We start from the raw sequence: 17,517 nt of genomic DNA, 5'->3' as shown, positions 1-17,517 counted from the left end.
GAACAAAAGAGAAAAACTATAAATGTTGCAGATTTTTTACCAAAGGTTGATGTCTAAATCATTTCTCACAAGCAATGCGTTTAATATACTAATAAAATTCTGATGTATTGAAGGCAATCATACACACAACAAGCTTGCTATCACAGAAAAGAAAAGTTAAAATTTTTATAAAGATATCTAAAAATGTGTAGCAAACAACAGCTACATGTTGTTGTCCGAGCAGAACACAGCAAGCATTTTGCTCTGTCTGTGTATTTTTGCAGATGGTATTATGTTAAATATGGTAAATCTGGGTGTCATGTGCTCATGTTTAAATTAAATATGACCCTTCAGTTCTTTGAACCAAATGTAAATGCCTTCCAATGTGATTTCACAAGTTTTCCTGGCTGTTCTACCATTGTAAAAGTCTTTTCCACAATTATTTTCATTTAAATAGTGGGCTTTTTCTGTTATTGGCTCCTCTTTTTTATTCCAGACACTCATTTTGGCTTACAAGGAATAGGTGGCCACACGTTGAATTGAAACATGTGCTGAGTATGTCACCTTGATCCGTAACATACAACATTTAATTCGCATTAATACACACTTAGAGCAAACGACTCACTGTTTGCTTCTATGGCAACATGTAACCGACATTTGGTATGCACTTTTAGACTGATTGCTTTGTAAAAAAAATCAGTCAGATATATCAAAAGATCCTTTCAGGCTTTTTTGTTTTACAGATTATGACAAGCTTAGGTGACAAACTTGGTCAAAGTGCAGCAATATCCCTTTAGTATGATTAAAAATACAACTTGTACACTAAAAGTGGTTTTTAATCAACTCTTGGTTACAAAATAGCAATATAGAGAGACCTTTTTTACTGTTTATTCTTGTTTTTTTTAACAAACCTGTGAAGAAAAGTTTAGGTCTATTAAAAAAAACAGAAAGTGCTCTTACTGCCACATAAATATGTTTTAAAAAAACAGCAACAACAGCTATATAACTCAATTTAACTAACCTCCCTTGTCTTTTTATAATTGTTTTCAAGTTTTTTTTGTTTTGATTTATGACTTCAAGTACCATTTCAGAAAATAAACATTTAGACAAATTAAATCTGTCTTTTTATCTGTGACAAAAATCTTGTAATTAGCTGTTGAAGAAGTTTTTTTTAACATCATGTGTCACATAAACTTGTTTTTGGCTGAATTGGGAGATGTGAGGTGGCGGGGGAGGGGGTATATAAAAGTGCCAAATAGTTTGTTTTGTTTACTGAAAGCATAATAAAGTGCTGCTTTCACTGACCTGTGACTATACAGGAAGTGTAAAAAAAAACCCATCTACCTTAATGTAAAGGTCAAAATGCTTTTCATGGTGTGATGCTGGTCAGGTCCCATCAAATAAGAGAACACTTACAACAGTCTCATCAAATTTAAAGCTCCACTTAAAAGAAAAATGCAAAAAGAAAAAAGTTTTCATTGGTTCCTTTTTTAAATGACAGTCTGATTTACTGTCTATCACCCCTGGTCTTTGCATTGGACTCCTGTTGGTCCTGGTTTCCTCTGCCAGGCCTTCTGACACACTGCAAAATCAATGTGATATCCTTCATGATTTGACTAAGTGGAGGTGTGATGTTTACATGTACATATTTTATCTATTTATTTTATTTCTGTTTTCCTCTTGTTTGTCCCTTCAGTTGCTGAAAGCAAATGGGACTGAAATCTAAACCCAGTGTCAGCATTTCACATTTTTAGCTTGTCACAAGAAAGACACATTTAGCTTGTCACAAGAGGAACATCTTTAGCCAGCTGCCAGAGGTGCACATCCTGTTTTCTGTTAGTTACTTTCCTTCATTGAGCAGCTGCTCATTTTTTGTTTTTTGTTTGTTTAAACAAGGTCCACTGTCAACATCTTGTAGTTATTGTATTTGAAATGCTAAACGTGAAGCTACATCTCCCTAAGGAATACTAATAGCTTTCTTTGAAAGCGCAGTGAAGTAATGTCTCCCAGATTAAATTGGTGTCCCTGTATGAAACCAACTGGGGGAGGGAGGATTAGTTTGGGAACCCGACTCTTGACCTCCGGGTTCACTCCAAAGTACACAGAATCAGAGGGTGGCTGGTGGAGAGGACACCTCGGTGAATGATAAGCCATGGCAGACCTTGTGTGTTGGGTCTTTAGACTATTAGTATATTTAGCAGAACTGAAACTGCAGGCAACAAAACTCAACCTCAGGAAAAAAAGAACACAACTTTTGCAAAAAAATCAAAGAACAATAACAACAAAAAAAAAACCGTGAAGGTCCATTTCCCTTTGATACCATATGAAAAATATCAAGAATCCTTTTTTACATTTATTGTGTTTTTTATTATATGCACCAGTGGAGAATTTTTTTCCAGTACCTGTGCTAGAATATGTTGACTCTTTAGGCAAGTGTTGATCATATTTGTAAAGCAACATTGACACAGAGGGGTAAACAAACAGAAATGTAGGATTATTTTTCTGTTGACTCCCTGAGAGCTATACAGCTCTCAGCAGTGAGAACATACTACTCTGGTCCATTAGTTAAAAAATAAAACAAAGTAGGGAGGAGCTTTCTTTTGTGTGATGTCACTGTTAAATATGAAACATTTCTTATTATTTGAGTTTGACATTTTTTGTTTAGTTTCCTCCCAAGTTGTACATCACAAACTAAATATACTAATAAAACAATGTGCTGTCTATCAAACACTGTATTCTTTAGGTCTGTGATGACTGATTTTCAGATGAAGCTGGTGGTTAATGGGACTGAATTAAAACTTTACCAAACATCTGATTTCTTGTTTTTTCTTCCTATTTAAAATAAGTTATTGCAAATAAATCTTTCCTCAATATCTTGCTTAGTTTATGTACAAAACAATTACAGCTATAAAAAAGAGATGTGACGCAGGCTTATATTAATACAAAATGTATATAAAACCAAATACAAGTTAAAGACCTAGCATTTCTTGAAGGGGAAAGACTATTAGAAGTCTACATATCTGATTGAGTTGTTAAATTACCTCTTCATGTTCTGCAGAAGCCTGTTAATCACCCATTAATTCAAATCAGCTGTGTTGGAGCAGGGAAACAAGTAAAACATGCAGGATAGTGGCACTCGAGGCCCATGGTTGCCTACCCCTGCTCTAAAGGATGGGGCTTGTTGTGAAGTGGTCAGTGTTTAGTGGGATCCCATCCATGACCTGTATCTGGTTCCACGCTTTCCTCGGATCCTTGATTCCCATTTGCATGCACATCTGTCTCATGATGAGCAACAGTAGTTTTCATCCCATCATGCTTTGCAAAAATGTATTTTCTAATTTCTAATGAAACACTGAGTTATATAAAACATCTAACTTTTATATCCACTGACATGTCCCACCCTTTCAGACTCTGCTATGTCTCTCCTGCTTTGACCTGTGCCAGTCACCTGAGCCCACATATGCATGTCGGTAGGACCACTTATTTCATTAGGACTAGCTTTAATTTCACTTCCCCTTACAGTTCTCTTAAATGTTACTAGTAATTTAGAAAATTGAAAATTTAGTCCAGGTTTGAAGTTTCAAAGTAGTTCATAGTTTTTAAACTTCACCAGTTTGAAAGTTTTCCAGATGCCAAAATACATTGATTTCACTCTTTTTTTTTGGACTTTCACAAATAGAACAAAAGTTTCACAAATCTTAAACTGCAATTTGATTGATTCTGCTTTTAATTATCCATCCATTTTTTTTTACTTGCTTCTGGTGCCTGTGATAAATGATGGGTCTGAGTGGTACAGGGGGCCAAAGGTGTCAGGTCAAATACAAAAGCCACAACGCAAATACAAAACCACAACAGAAATAAAAAACCACAACGGAAGTGACTCAACCTGAAACAGAAGTAACCGGTGCTGTATAAGGAAAGTTTGGACACTTGTTGCCTTGTTTTGTTTGTAAACTGATGTTCTAAATCACTGGTTCCCAAAGATTTTCTTCTGGGCCTCCCTATGGATTACAATCAAATCCCGCATCCCGCGTCCCCCCCCAAAAATAAAAAAAAAATCAACTGGGCACACACATCATTCAACCAGACATAAACACATTTTGTTTTCAAATGTCATTGAAATTTATTTCACACTTCAGGTTGCAACAAAACAAACTACAAACCATCTTTACAGTGAAACACTTTTGTGTTATTGTTTTTTTTAGTTCTATACTGTAGAAGAGTATTCTTTGCTGTCAGTGTTATTTCAAACATATTTCTTTTTTTTATTATTTGTAACGATATTAAACTTTGCTATTATCAATACAAAAGCCTCTTAGTCAACTACAACTAAGAGTTGATGAAACTACAACACTTTTTTGCTATTGTGAAGCGTTAGCTGACTGTTCTATACCGCAATTTATCAACAGTGATACTTTATGTCGTCAGTTTTAGTTAATTAACTGCAGCTAGCTCATTGCGAGCATGACGGGTTTAAACAGGTCTAATTCAGCGTTTTAAAATATCAATTACACCTTAAAGTTTTAAAGTTGATAATTTTCAAATTTTTGTGGTAATTCCAGTTACTGAACTATCCCAACTAGAAAATTTAGCCTTTTTTCTGCAATATTGACATGGTAAATTTAGTTCAAGTTATAGATCCTTCGACAAAGACGGCAGAATAAATGGGGACTTTATCATTAAAGAAAAACATAATTGTGGAGATGAGTCATTCTTTTATATTTTCCAGGTAAACCACAGGAGAATGACTTTAGTGAACTACTGAAGCATGTTGCATTCAAAGTGTCACAAAGGTAAAAAGATCTCATTTTGTCTTCCCATAATAGTAAGAGCTTAATCAAGATGTTTGAATAAAATTACTTAAACACCACTAAGTTGGTATTTACAACAGGACTGTTAATTAACATTTGTTTTATATTACTAGTTTAGCATTTTGTAATCATGGGTCAAGTTGAGATGAGAATCTCTTTCAAGACAGAACAAGAAATAAGAATTATTACCTAGAATATATCAGCATAAATAAACTGTAGAACAGTAACAAAAAAAACTTATTACACTATCACACAATACTTCTGCCATTGTATTCATGTCATGTCATCTTCATATTTTCAGATTGACAGAGTGGTGAGCTAAAAAATGACCAGGTTGGTGGAACAGGCTGGTCCTGTCAGTAATGGGGCTGACTGGGTGATGAGGAGGCTGTCAAAATAAAAATCAAATGAAAGTAATCAGAAATTAGAAAAAGTTTACACAGTAAACTTTCCTCTTGTTCCACTCTTAACATTTTAATTAGTATTTGTAATTTTCTTCCAGTTATTTCCTTCAAAGCAACACATTTTACTTTTTTCCCAGTATGACTTTACAGCTATGATAGTGATTGTTTTTGAGTGCTCTGAACTGTTTATTGTTTTCAGGGAGGTTAGCAGATGTGGTGGTTGACGTCAGTGGGAGCTGCTGTCAATGATGCCGAGGATGAATCCTCATTGGGACTTGGACAAAATTCTGTTGCAGGTTGCTTCATTTCCGTTGTGGCCTTTGTATTTGCGTTGTGGCTTTTGTATTTCACCTGACACCTCTGGGCCAACGTAGGATGATTTTTCTTTTATGGTAAAAAAAGGACTGTAAATTCAGTTTATTTACAGTGTACACCACCAATTCACAACAGAAGTAATCTCACAGTACTATGCAAAGAAAAGAAAAAAAAATCCAGCATCCATTTTCGTTACCCATTTCTCCATGCAGGGCTGCAAGAGACCTGGTGCCTATCTACAGCAGTCACGTGCACGAGGTAGGCTACACTATACAGGTCGCAAGTCCATCACAAGGCCACATAGAGACAAACTGGATCACCAATCAATCTCTTGCCTAAAGAGAATTGAGAATTAATTAACCTAACCTAACATGCATGTATGTTTTTGGTCTGTGGGAAGAAACCCACATGTGCAAGGGGAGAACATGCAAACTCCACTCAAAAAGGCCAAAGGAGTGAAAAACTAGGGGGCAACATCTTTAACCAGTGTGCCACCCAATTCTGCTTTTAGTATATAATAATTTAGTCCAAGTTTGAACTGTAAGTCTAACGTTGACCAAAAGCAGAAAAAATTGCATTTTTTGGACTTTGATAAATAAAATAAAGGTCTCACAAATTCCAATCTGTATTTGACTAATTCTGCGTAAGTATAGAACAGTTTAATTCAGGTTTGAACTAAGTACTGCCGTTTTTGAACTAGAGCTGATAAAAATATAATGCACACACCCTCTCCCCTCCAAAACACACACACGGCTCAAGACGTATGGTGTCTCCGACAGTATTTTTTAGGACTTTCGCGCCATGTTCTAATTCATTCTCTTTTTTTGTATCCCAGTACTTAATCCTTGCAGAGCACTGATCCCGTTTCCGCATTCCCGCAGCCGCTGCGCGAATTGCAGGTGCGGGACTAGGTTCCATGATCTTAACAGAAAAACAGGTCCGTCCGGCTCATCTACCCGGACTGGTCTCCGGCACAGGCAGGAGGACAAACCGAAGGACTGACAGGCTCATGGGTACTAAGGACTGTTTGGTTTGGTGTTACATGTCCCTTCACGTCACGGAATGGAGAACTGCTGTCGGTCCTGCTGCCCCTGTTTGAAACGCCTCTGGAATTGGATCTGGCCCGACGTTCGCTACCCGAGCGTCCCGAACAACAACCACCTGGTCATCGCCAACCCGGCCCATGCGACAGAGATCCGAACCGTGTCAGGCGACGTCCGCGTGCCATCGCCGCAGAAGCGTCCGGTTCAGTTGTACGCAGCACTTTATGACTTCGAGGCCCGGAGCGACGAAGAGCTGACAGTGAGGGAGGGGGACAAGCTGTCGGTGATCGAGAAGAGGGGGGAGTACGTGCTGGCCACCAGGCTCACCGGATCTCTGCAGTCTGGACTGATCCCGGCCAACTACGTGGCTCTGCTGCAGGATGAGTTCGCCAAACACAAGTGAGTCTTCCGAACCGAACCAGACGTTTTTTGATTGTTTAATGACAGAAAGAAAACGAGATGATAATCTGTGACGTGACCTGAAAGTTGCTGGTACTGATCTGTAGAAAGGTTGTGTTTCCAGGGCGGATCTCAGGTTGTATGTTGCTCTAAGCAAAATTTTATTTGGGGCCCCAATTTCAGTTAAGACCTTCACCCACTCACCACCACAACACTTCAAACAGCTTTTTATATTGTTTAAGCTTTATTATTACCTGTGTCAAATGCACAAAAGGCAATAATGTTTGTGTTCCATGTCTGTGTGTGTGATTATGTGTCATGTTATCAAGATATCTCCTAAACCACAGGCTTAATGAAAAGTAATCAATGGAGGTGTCTTTAAATCGGAATAATTATTGGACACAACCAGATTTAAGATGGCAACCACAGTTAAACAACTGTATCAAACAAGACAAAAAATTTAACTCAGTCAGTTTGACAAATTTTGAGCTAAAATTTGATGTGGTAGTAGCCGAGAGTCATCCCCAACACATATTCTGAGCACTAACAGATAGTCCCCAATGTTTTTTTTAAAGTTTAGCATTACCTGTTGTAGTCAACTCTGTCTGATTGTTAGCCAAGTATCTTATGAACCACTAGATGGATTTTAATGAAACTTTCATATAGTATTTTTTTGGATACAACTGATTAACTTTTGGAGTCAACCTGACTCAAGATGGCTGCCTCAAGTAATGGAACTTTGCAAACCCCCAAATGGCTATAATTCAGTCAGTTTAATAGATAATGAGCTAAAAGATGATGTGGTAGTAGATGAGAGTCATTCACAATACATTAAATGGTACATGCTCCGCACTTGTATGGTGCTTTATCTACTCTAAGGACCCCAAAGTGCTTCACACTACATTTAGTCATTCACCCAATCACACACACACTGACACACTGAAGCACTAACACATTGCACAAGGTCTTACAATTTTGCATGAAATTGCACGTAATGTTATTTTCAAGGTTTGAGCTACACTGTACTGCTACATAAGCTTAATAGTATCTTATTACTTTACTTTTCATGTAGCACTTTCTCACAGTTTAAAAAAAACTATACTAAAACCTGAAATGGACAACAAACAGTATGCTCCTCACTTAAAGGTGAAATGAAATTACATATAAAAACAATGAGTTTTTATGTTTTTCTTTTAGTTAAACAGTACTAAAACACTCCAGTGGTCCATTTCTCTGATTTAAAATGTTTTTGAGTAAGAATTCTTAAGTTGGGTGATTGTGTGGGGCAGATTTAACTCCTTCATTGATTACGTAGAAGGTGCTATGGCCAGCTGTTGCAGACTGCTGTAGAAGGTTACTGCTGCAGTGTTTATCAGTGAAAAATTGAAGCAGAAAGAAGAAGTAAGTGTTGTTAACAAGAATACTGGTTTAAACACACTTTTTTTTTTTTGTCTGTTGGGAACTCAAGCCCCACATTTCACAAGGGGAACCCCCAGTACATACAGTCATCACTTTGTCTTTGAGAAACTTTGAGGCTGTTCAGGCCTCGACAGAACTATGACAAGAGGCAGATTAAGGCTCAGAGCCTGTTGAGGGTCAGTGGTCAGCAGTCCGTCCAAGGTAACCTGAGTTTGTAGTGATGTTTACAGAGTGTTGGCAAGGAGGCAGCTGATGCAGCAGGAGTCAGTCAATGCGCAAACTGGTACAAAAAGTCATTTCTCAACTTAAGTTTCTCTTGACAATTTTCTCTGTCTTTATCTTTTGTCTGATGTATTTAAAAACACTGAGCAATAACAATGTTTTTCTCAGGTTACAAAATGAAACAAAGACAAAATGAGAGGAGGGAAGGTCATCGCACGACAAACACAAAAACATACTACATAACGAATTGACTGTAAAATAGCCCTGCCAAAGCTTTCTCTTCAGTTTGTTTGATAACAAAACAAACTTTGTTTGATAACACCTAGGACATTTAGATTGCTGGGGAACTGCAGAAAGGCTTTATCTCACTCTGTCAAAAGATTCTTTCATTCACACTTGATTAAAGTTTTCTTGTTGGACAAAATAAATATTTGTTAAAACACTTAAATAATTTTCATATTGAGTATTTGCACAGAAATAATGATCACCAGTCATTTCTTAGATTTCAAAAGCTTGATAATCAAATAAACATCACATTTTAGCAACAAATCATGTTTTTCTTCACAAACTGTAGGAAAGCATGTAAACAAACTGTGAATAACTGATTAGATGTCCACAAGTGCGTGCACGTGTCCCAAAACAATCAAGATTCACTCAAGTCAGAATGAACTTCAGAGAGAACAGTTACTGAAAGATGTCAGCAGATCAGAAGTTAATGAAAAAGGGTGATTCTTCATGCTACAATAGGCTCCAGGTCTCTGCGACCCAGAAAGCAGAAGTGGGTAAAAAAAATGGATGTATGGATGAACTGGAACTGGCTCCAATCAGTTTCAGATGCATTTAAAGCTCATTGTGATTCTTTAAACCTGTACCAGTTAGTTAGTAGTCTTACCAGGCCTAACTTCAAATTTCCAGAAAAATCATCACTAATTGACTTCTAACAATTGTTCCTCAGAAATAAACTACTGCTTCTGTGTTTGCTAGTGACATCAGAGATGTTTCATTCCTGATTTGTACTATTTTCAATGGGATAGAATTTATGCAATTCCTGATATGACTGTTTTTTTTCTAAAATAGTCAACAAGCATACTCCACTTAGAAAATTCAGGATAAGAATTGAAACAGTGCTTGGTTTACATCTGATCTCTCAATTGTGCTTCATGAGCATAAAATGGCAAGGGCCATAGTGCAGCAAACAGGATCTTTAATTGGCGCAATTCAGAAAACTTTGATTTTCTACAACAGTTGCTATAAGGGATGCAAAAGCTCTGCATTTTTTATCCAAAACATAAAGCAACCTAAATAATCACCAGAAGTTCTTCAAGACCATAAGGACTTTAAATGGAGATGTCACTCAGAGCTCCCCGACTTGTATATAAATGAGTCTTAAGTTAGCTCTGAAATACTCAATTGCATTAATAGGCATTTTATCACCTCAAGTTCTATTTTTGAACCCTTCAGTATTCCACAGAAGTCATTCTCCTCTGTCTGTTCTGTCAGTCGACTGTGGCTCAACACTTTTATTTGAATATTTTAAAGCTGAACTGAAAAGTGTTTTGAAGCCAACCTCAATTAAGAGAAAATGACCAAATAGACTTGTTGTAAAATTTTCAAAACAAACAAAAAAATTATACAACTTTAGAAAAAAAAAAACAGAACATTGAAAAAACAACTCAGGTATTTTCGACTTTTTCAGCCCCCTCCCTCCCCCAATGTGTGAAGTCCACAGAGCCATTAAGGTTTAATTTCAAAGGAAAGGCAAATGGAGAAGAGGATGTCACCACTGAGAAGGAGATAAGAAACAAGGAGCTTTTCAATCGCGAACGTTCTCTATCATTCAGGTATGAACTGCAGATACAGGCAAGGAAAAACAAAAAATAGAAAAAGGTTCTGGAGTCCTTGGTCAGTAATTAATCTCCAATAGCACTTTAACTAATTTACTGTCTGGTTTTAGAGCAATGCACAGTACTACTACAGCAACTTTAAAAGAAGTAAATGATTTTTTTTTTTTACATTAAAAGCAACATTTTGAAGCCCTTGTCACTTGATAATCAAAAACCTTGGATACAGTCGACCATGGAATCTTTCTGAAGAGGCTTTTTGAAATTGGATTGTCTCAGTCAATTGAATTGTTTGAGAACTACTTGGCCAACAGGTCTCAATGTGTGCAGGCAGAAGGACTTTCTTCTATTTGTCCTCAGGTATCCAATGGCATTCCACAAGGCTCGATCCTGGGTGCACTGATTTTCATAATTGATATAAACGGTTTTAAAATAAATGTGCCACATGCTCAATTTCATTTTTATGCTGAAGATACCATCATATATTGTGCTGCTAACATATTACATAGTGCTCTCGGGAAGCTACAAGCAACTTTTAATGTGGTTTAGTCTAACCGGTGTGACTTAAAATTTGTGTTGAATTCTGAGAAATCCAAACTGATGTTGTTTTCCAATGCGAAGTCTAAACTACAGTTGTTACCGCCTATCACTACATTTCAAGGCTCTCAGATCATTCTGTGGATGTTCTGTGAAACCTCTGTGGAAGTTTTGTGAAGCAGCTGCATTAGAACATTTTAACATTTATTCAGACATGTTCTGTTTTTTGGGGGTTTTTGTACTGCAATTATTGTTGAAAACAGAGGCGCGGTTAGGGTGTCAAAACATTGGGGGTTTTGCCCAGCCCAGTAATATTTAAAGTTTCAAGTGACCATTCTTTTTCAATTGTCATTTTCAAGCAGTTTGAGATTAGAATTGTTATGATGTGCTGCACCAGTTATTTGCTTAGGCTGTCTTTGTCCAACAAGAAATAAAACCAAAGTAAGTACAATAAGACTTTTCATACTACTTTGTTGTTATTTCTAGTGTTAGCTGGTAAAGTAAAATGTTAGAAAAATATTTGAGTTTTGATATTGGTCACAGTCATATTCAAAGCTGCATTCTGTGAACGTTTTCTGACTTTCTGCTCCTCATGTCACAAAGGTTCTCCTTGAAATGTGAGAAATTGTGTTCACTCTCCTATGTCTGACTATCTGTCTGTCTGACTGACTGTCTGTAAATGGTAAAGGGAATGTACTAATATAGTCCTTTGCTAGCCAACCAGGCCACTCAAAGTGCTTTACAACCATCTGTGACCTCATTTACCTATCCACACACCTTCACACAGCACTCTACTAAATCTTTACAAAACTAACATGAATATATTGTTCTACAGAGTCTAATCAGTTCTTTAGATCTGAAAAATGTCGATCTGTCTTTCTCACTGTCTAACTTATTTTTTCATTGTCATTGTCTGACTGACTGAGCCATTGTCTGTTTAAATGTCAGTGTGTCTTTCTTACTGACTTTTTGACTGACTGTCTGATGTAATTTTATGTTGCAACTGATCACATCGAAAACTGTCCTATCTGTCTGTTCCCCTCCTCACCCTGTCTGTTACCCGTCTTTTTAAATTTGGTCTTAGTATGCAATATTAAAGTCATCTAAATGTTAATTACTAGTCTGATAATTGGGCAAAAACTTTAAAACATGCTCAGACTTCACTACGTATTTAAACACATTATTAAATGTTTAATTAAAAGTTTTATCACCACCGATTTGCGTTCTGTTCGTACTACTTCTGCTGTTTTGTTCAGTTTTACATGTTTTGCTGTTTAACTACAGCACTTTTTTTAGACCATTCCTAATTTCTTATTTTCGTTCCAAGCAGTGAGACTTCCCTGCATTGGTCTGGTCAGTAGTTCTCCAGACTTTCAGAAGATATTTCAGAGTTATTATTATCGTTATCATTTTTATTATTATCATCTTTTAGAATTCTTTTCTAAAGCTATTTTTATTTGCTCTTTGTTTTTAATGATCAGATTCAACATGGTAATCATTCTTGTTTACTATCTGTAAATGCATAAAATATAGAAAATAAAAATGTTTCAAAACAGTTTTGTCAAACAGTATCATGCTGTAGCAATGCGCAACTTGGAGCTGACTTTCAACATTGCAGGTATTTACAGATGATTCTCTCTATGACATACAGAAAAACCACAACCTAACCTACTTGTGTTTTGATGCAAAAATAACAAACCATTGATTTAGGAACTTAAAGCTGGATTTCAACAGACCTGTGTTTTAAAGTGTCCTCTCTCATTAGATCAAGGGCTATTCAGAAATCATCTGGAGCTAAATGCCTAGGTCTAACCACACCTATATTTGAAACATTAACCAGCTCCACTGGTTCCAGTAGATGAGTTTCAGGTGAGACTCAGTGAATGGAGGGAAGGAAACATGAGATTAGGAACAAAAGAATAACTGAAATGTTTGTGACTAGCTGGAAAGCTCATATTCATCTGGATTCTGTCATTTTGAAAGATTTTACCGGGTTTATGCAGCAATCCTAAACTTATAAATACTTTTTGAACAAAACATTTTTGTGTGTGTTAATGGTATACACAGACACACATACAACATAAGCATTGCCTTCTAGACTACACATCATTATGTGTAAACTCATCTAATATCACGAGATACATTGCTGTATAGGTTGAGAATAACTCTGTTACTACCACACCAAAGAATTTATATTAATTAATATCTATAAAACTGACGGAATTGTTGCCATTTTTGTTGTCAAATGTTAATTAGCTGTGCCATCTTGAATTTGTTTGATTCCTGAAGTTATTTAGTTGTAGAGCCAATGATTACTTTTTGAAATTTTAGCAAACAAGCAAGGTTGAATCCAACAGTTAATGCTAAAGTTTTAAGCAAAGGTCTTGTTCAATGAGTAGCTGTAAACTACTTCTGTCTGCTAAGGTCCAGCTCAAACCAACGGCTCACATGATGAACAGCAAATAGTATTCCCCCTTTAGAAAACTCTGTTTCCTTCAAACAGTCTCTTTACCTTTTGTTCTTCCTCTAATTTTATTAGTAAACCCCCTACAGACAGCCCATACAGCTAACTTCATGTTTTCTCGACTACCTCATGCAGTTGCTGCATGAGGTAGTGTCTTGTGTCTAGTGTGTCTAGTATCTTGCCCATCACTTCCTCATCTCCTCTGTTTCTTTCACCAACATGTCCATTCAGATCTGCTCCGATCACCACTCTCTCCTCCTTGGGAATACTCTCTATCACTTCATCGAGATCATTCCATAATTTCGTTATCTTCTACATCACATCCAACCTGTGGAGCATAACCACTGACAACAATGAACATCAGACCTTCTATTTCTACCTTCAGACACATCACCCTGTCTGACCCCCTTTTCACCTGGATTACATTCCTTGCTCTATTTCTCTTCCTATCCACACCATGGTAAAACACCCTGTCCCGATGATGTGAGCCTTGCTGCCCTTTGTCTCTTGTACACATAATACATCTACCTTCCTTCTCTGCATCATGTGAACCTGCTCTCTACCTTTGCCTGTCATTGTCCCTACGTTTAGCGTGTTAACCCTCAGTCCTTCACTCTTGATTGTTCTCTTCTCCAACTGTCTCATGGCTTGTTTCCCTCCTTTGTGGTCTTTGATAAACAGTAGCACATTTTCTGTTGGCAATCTGTTTGTCAACAGCACTGGTGCTGGTCTTTGTGCTGGTAACTCTGGTATGGTGTTGCTTGGATAAACTCGCATGTTAATTCTGGCAAAAGGGTTTTACGCTGGATGCCCTTCCTGAAACAGTCCTCGCTATTTACCTATGCTTGGCACCGGCACAAGATACACTGGCTTGTGCTCCTTAGTGAGTGGTTAATTTTTGTTTCAAATATCAGAACAAATAATCTCTTAATGTTTGTCCATTTATTACAGAAAATTCATTTTAACCATTTTATTAGCAAGAAAAATCAAGAACAAGTTTTAGGTTTTTTTCATTTTTCTTGTTTGTTTGTTTTTTATAAATTCAACTCAGTAAATGATGCCAGTTGTTTCTTATGCCGTGCCTTACTCCTGATCATTGTATGTGTAACAGACATGGAGATTTTAATTTTGACCACAGAACAACAACCAGCCAAGAGAAAGGTTTAACAAAATTTAGCAGAATAAATTTAAGATGGAAGCGGGACATGTTTAGTCTCTTCTTCACAGGCATCTATGTGAAATGTACAGCAATTAGAAACAAATTCTATAAAAATGATAGTCAGTGCCAGCTCTTTGGTTTTGACCCTGATCAGTTTTTCTTTCATGCCCCAGGCTGGGATGTTGGGAGGCTGAAGGACAGTTGCCATCCTCAAGAGTTTTAAGTTGCAGATGAGTACAGCTGAGAGTGCAACCCACCGAAGGTTGGTTCGGTTGTGATGTCCTACTTAACATGGTGAGTGGCCAATTCACTTGGTTCCAATGGCCAACCTAGGGCTGGTGAACTGAAAGGGAAGAAACCAAGGAAAATTATGGTAAGTGGTGCAGAGGCTGACGAGGCTGACATTGAGGTAAGTAGTGGATAACAGGGGAGCAGGTAAGGTTTTTGAGCTCACTGAGGGGTGGAGAGAGTTGAATATTGTACATGGGGAAACATTGATCCAAAATTTGAGATTTAACCTTAACCACTTCCAATCCAATATCCAGAAACACGGACTAGGCAATGATCATAAAACCTACAGATCTAACGAGGGTAAGGCAATAGGCTGAGTCCATTAATAAAGAAACTTAGTCACTCACTAGATGCATAATCCTTAACTTTAGCAGACAAGGGCAAGACAAAAAGGGAGAGTCAATGAGGCAAACTTGGTCAAAGACATTTGGAACATAAACATTTACAAGCTGGAACTCTGAGCCAACGATGCAGACAAGTCAAAGGTAGACAGACAGTAGCAAGTCAAGCATGAACATGATCAGTTTGTTATGTTGTGAGGAGAATGAGGGCAATCTGAATGTGAATCCAGCTTACACAACATCTCAGCTTTAAAAGCTGGAACTCCACACTCTCCTTTTTGAATTAAGAAAGTTCCTCGGATAAGAAGCAAAGCATCTTCAGCTACAGAACTGAAGTCCAGTTGTTTTTGTTTGATCTTTTCTAGATTTACCAGCTCTAGATGACTGAGAATCTACATCAGCATATTACCAAGTAGTAGTTCAGCTGCACAATCATATGGTCTGGGAGGTGGTAGAGAAATGGTACAGGTTCAGTACTAAAAATCCATTTAATGTTATGGTAGATCTGGGGCATCTAGGATAAATCTAGGAAACTAACTTGGCATCTATGAATTTGGTATCCACCTCTGAATCGACAAAAGTACAAAATTTATGAGTCTGCTTTGATGATAACAACTGGATGGGAATTCCTGAGAAATTAAAAGATTTAGAAAAAATACCGGTTCAGCAGAGACACCTTCCTCTTTACTGAGTCTTGGCTTGTAATGAACTTTTGGAAACTGTGTGATTGTTACCTCCAAAGAAGAAGCTGAGCCTGTTCCTGGATAGTCGTTCTCGCACATCAGGGGGTAGACATGAGTCTTTAAGCTGCATTGGGTTCTCTTCTATTTGTACTGGTGGAATGGGTTTGAATGTTGAGCTTGTGGCTCTTCTGGAACCCTGAAAGCCTCTGTACTCCTTTTGCTCCCCAAGGCATTGGTTAATTTGGGTGGCAAGGCATATCCAATGCACCCAGAGAGGAGGGATATCCCAAGTTGTTATCTCGCCCTTCATATTGTCCCTTGTAGGAAGAATCAAAAAGAGCATTGGTGTTCCAATTGCTATTAACATCACGGTTATGAAAATATGACAGGATTTTGTGCTTGCTTAAGGGAGAATAGAGGATAAGACACCTCTGTCTTCATCTTTGTGGGATCGAAAGTTTTATGCTGGTGTAGATTCCCAGTTACCCAGGACATGGTAAATCATATGCATCTACACCTCAAGGATTATGGGGCACTCTTTTGGGGCCCAAATTTTCATAGACAACAGATGGTTTGAGAGGGGGGAGAAGGAAGCCCTTTATGTCAAACAAGAGAAATCAACTTTAAACAGTGTCAGAGTCTCAGTCAGTACTCAAATCAACACCTTCATTCATGTGACCAAAGTGACCCATTTGTGAGCCAGGCAAACAAAGGCCCTAATGAGCTTCTGTTGTGAGGACAGTGAGGGTAATCTGCATGTGAATCTAGCTTACATAACGTCTCAGCTTGTCCCTAGGTGTGAGCAAGAATGTGAATAATTATCTGTCTCATTTTTCTCCATGTGGCCTTGTGATGGATTTGCAATCTGTCCAAGGTGTACCCCACCTCTCGTACAGTGACTGCTAGAGATTGGCACTAGCTTCCCGCAACCCAAAAAGAAGAAGTGGGTAAAGAAAATTGATGGATGCCTGTAGTCTGAATAAAACTAAAATTGAACTGTTTGGCCATAACGGCCATTGTTAAATGGAGGCCAAACAGTTCAATTTTAGTTTTTATCAGACCACAGGACATCCATCTATTTGGTGAAAAAGGAGAAGCTTACAAACCTGAGAACACCATTCCAACTGTGAAGTATGGGGGGGGGGGGTCATGTTGTGGGGGTGTTTTGCTGCAGAAGGAACTGTTTCACTTAACAAAATGGAGGCATGGGACAGAATTCCAGCAAACTATTGTGAGAAACTATTGTGAGAAGGGTTCCAAGCCCGCGGAAGCAAGCAGGCTGCCAATGCAAGGCATGGCCGTTCGCCGGCTCTCAGCGGAGCAGGGAACCCTATAGTTTTTGTAAGGATTTTTCATAATTGGGGCCTGCCAGCAGTGCATAGAGAGCAGTACAATGCCTTGCCTTGCAAAGCAAGGCATTATACTGCCTCATGCAATGCATGCAGGCACCTATTACTCTACACCGAATAAGGTGTCTCTTTATTTATTCTTATTCCGTTACCCTTAATGCAGCCCGAACCGGGCAAAGAACCCCCACAAATTTTATATCAGAACGACCGGCTCGGTCTCGGCATGAGGGCTACTATTTTTATTCGCGTGTCGTGTTACT

The 17,517-nt window shown here is 37.9% G+C and overlaps 1 protein-coding gene across 2 annotated transcripts in view; it reads left to right on the top strand.

Annotated features, from left to right (window-relative positions):
- The first annotated feature begins 6,366 nt into the window (after nucleotides 1-6,366).
- LOC108241808 (tyrosine-protein kinase SRK3-like) overlaps nucleotides 6,367-17,517 on the top strand; it is a 113,643-nt gene continuing 102,492 nt past the window's right edge. Inside the window, exon 1 of one of the 2 annotated variants that reach the window (XM_037976851.1) lies at nucleotides 6,367-6,951. In XM_037976851.1, the coding sequence (XP_037832779.1) occupies nucleotides 6,572-6,951 (380 nt within the window). In that variant the 5' untranslated portion in view covers nucleotides 6,367-6,571. The remainder of the gene's footprint in view (nucleotides 6,952-17,517) is intronic. The other variant, XM_017426238.3, reaches the window with a different exon arrangement.

The sequence above is a fragment of the Kryptolebias marmoratus genome, linkage group LG8 (genome assembly GCF_001649575.2).
Source record: "Kryptolebias marmoratus isolate JLee-2015 linkage group LG8, ASM164957v2, whole genome shotgun sequence".
Taxonomy (NCBI): Eukaryota; Metazoa; Chordata; class Actinopteri; order Cyprinodontiformes; family Rivulidae; genus Kryptolebias; species Kryptolebias marmoratus.
This window is presented reverse-complemented; position numbering and strand designations above follow the sequence as displayed.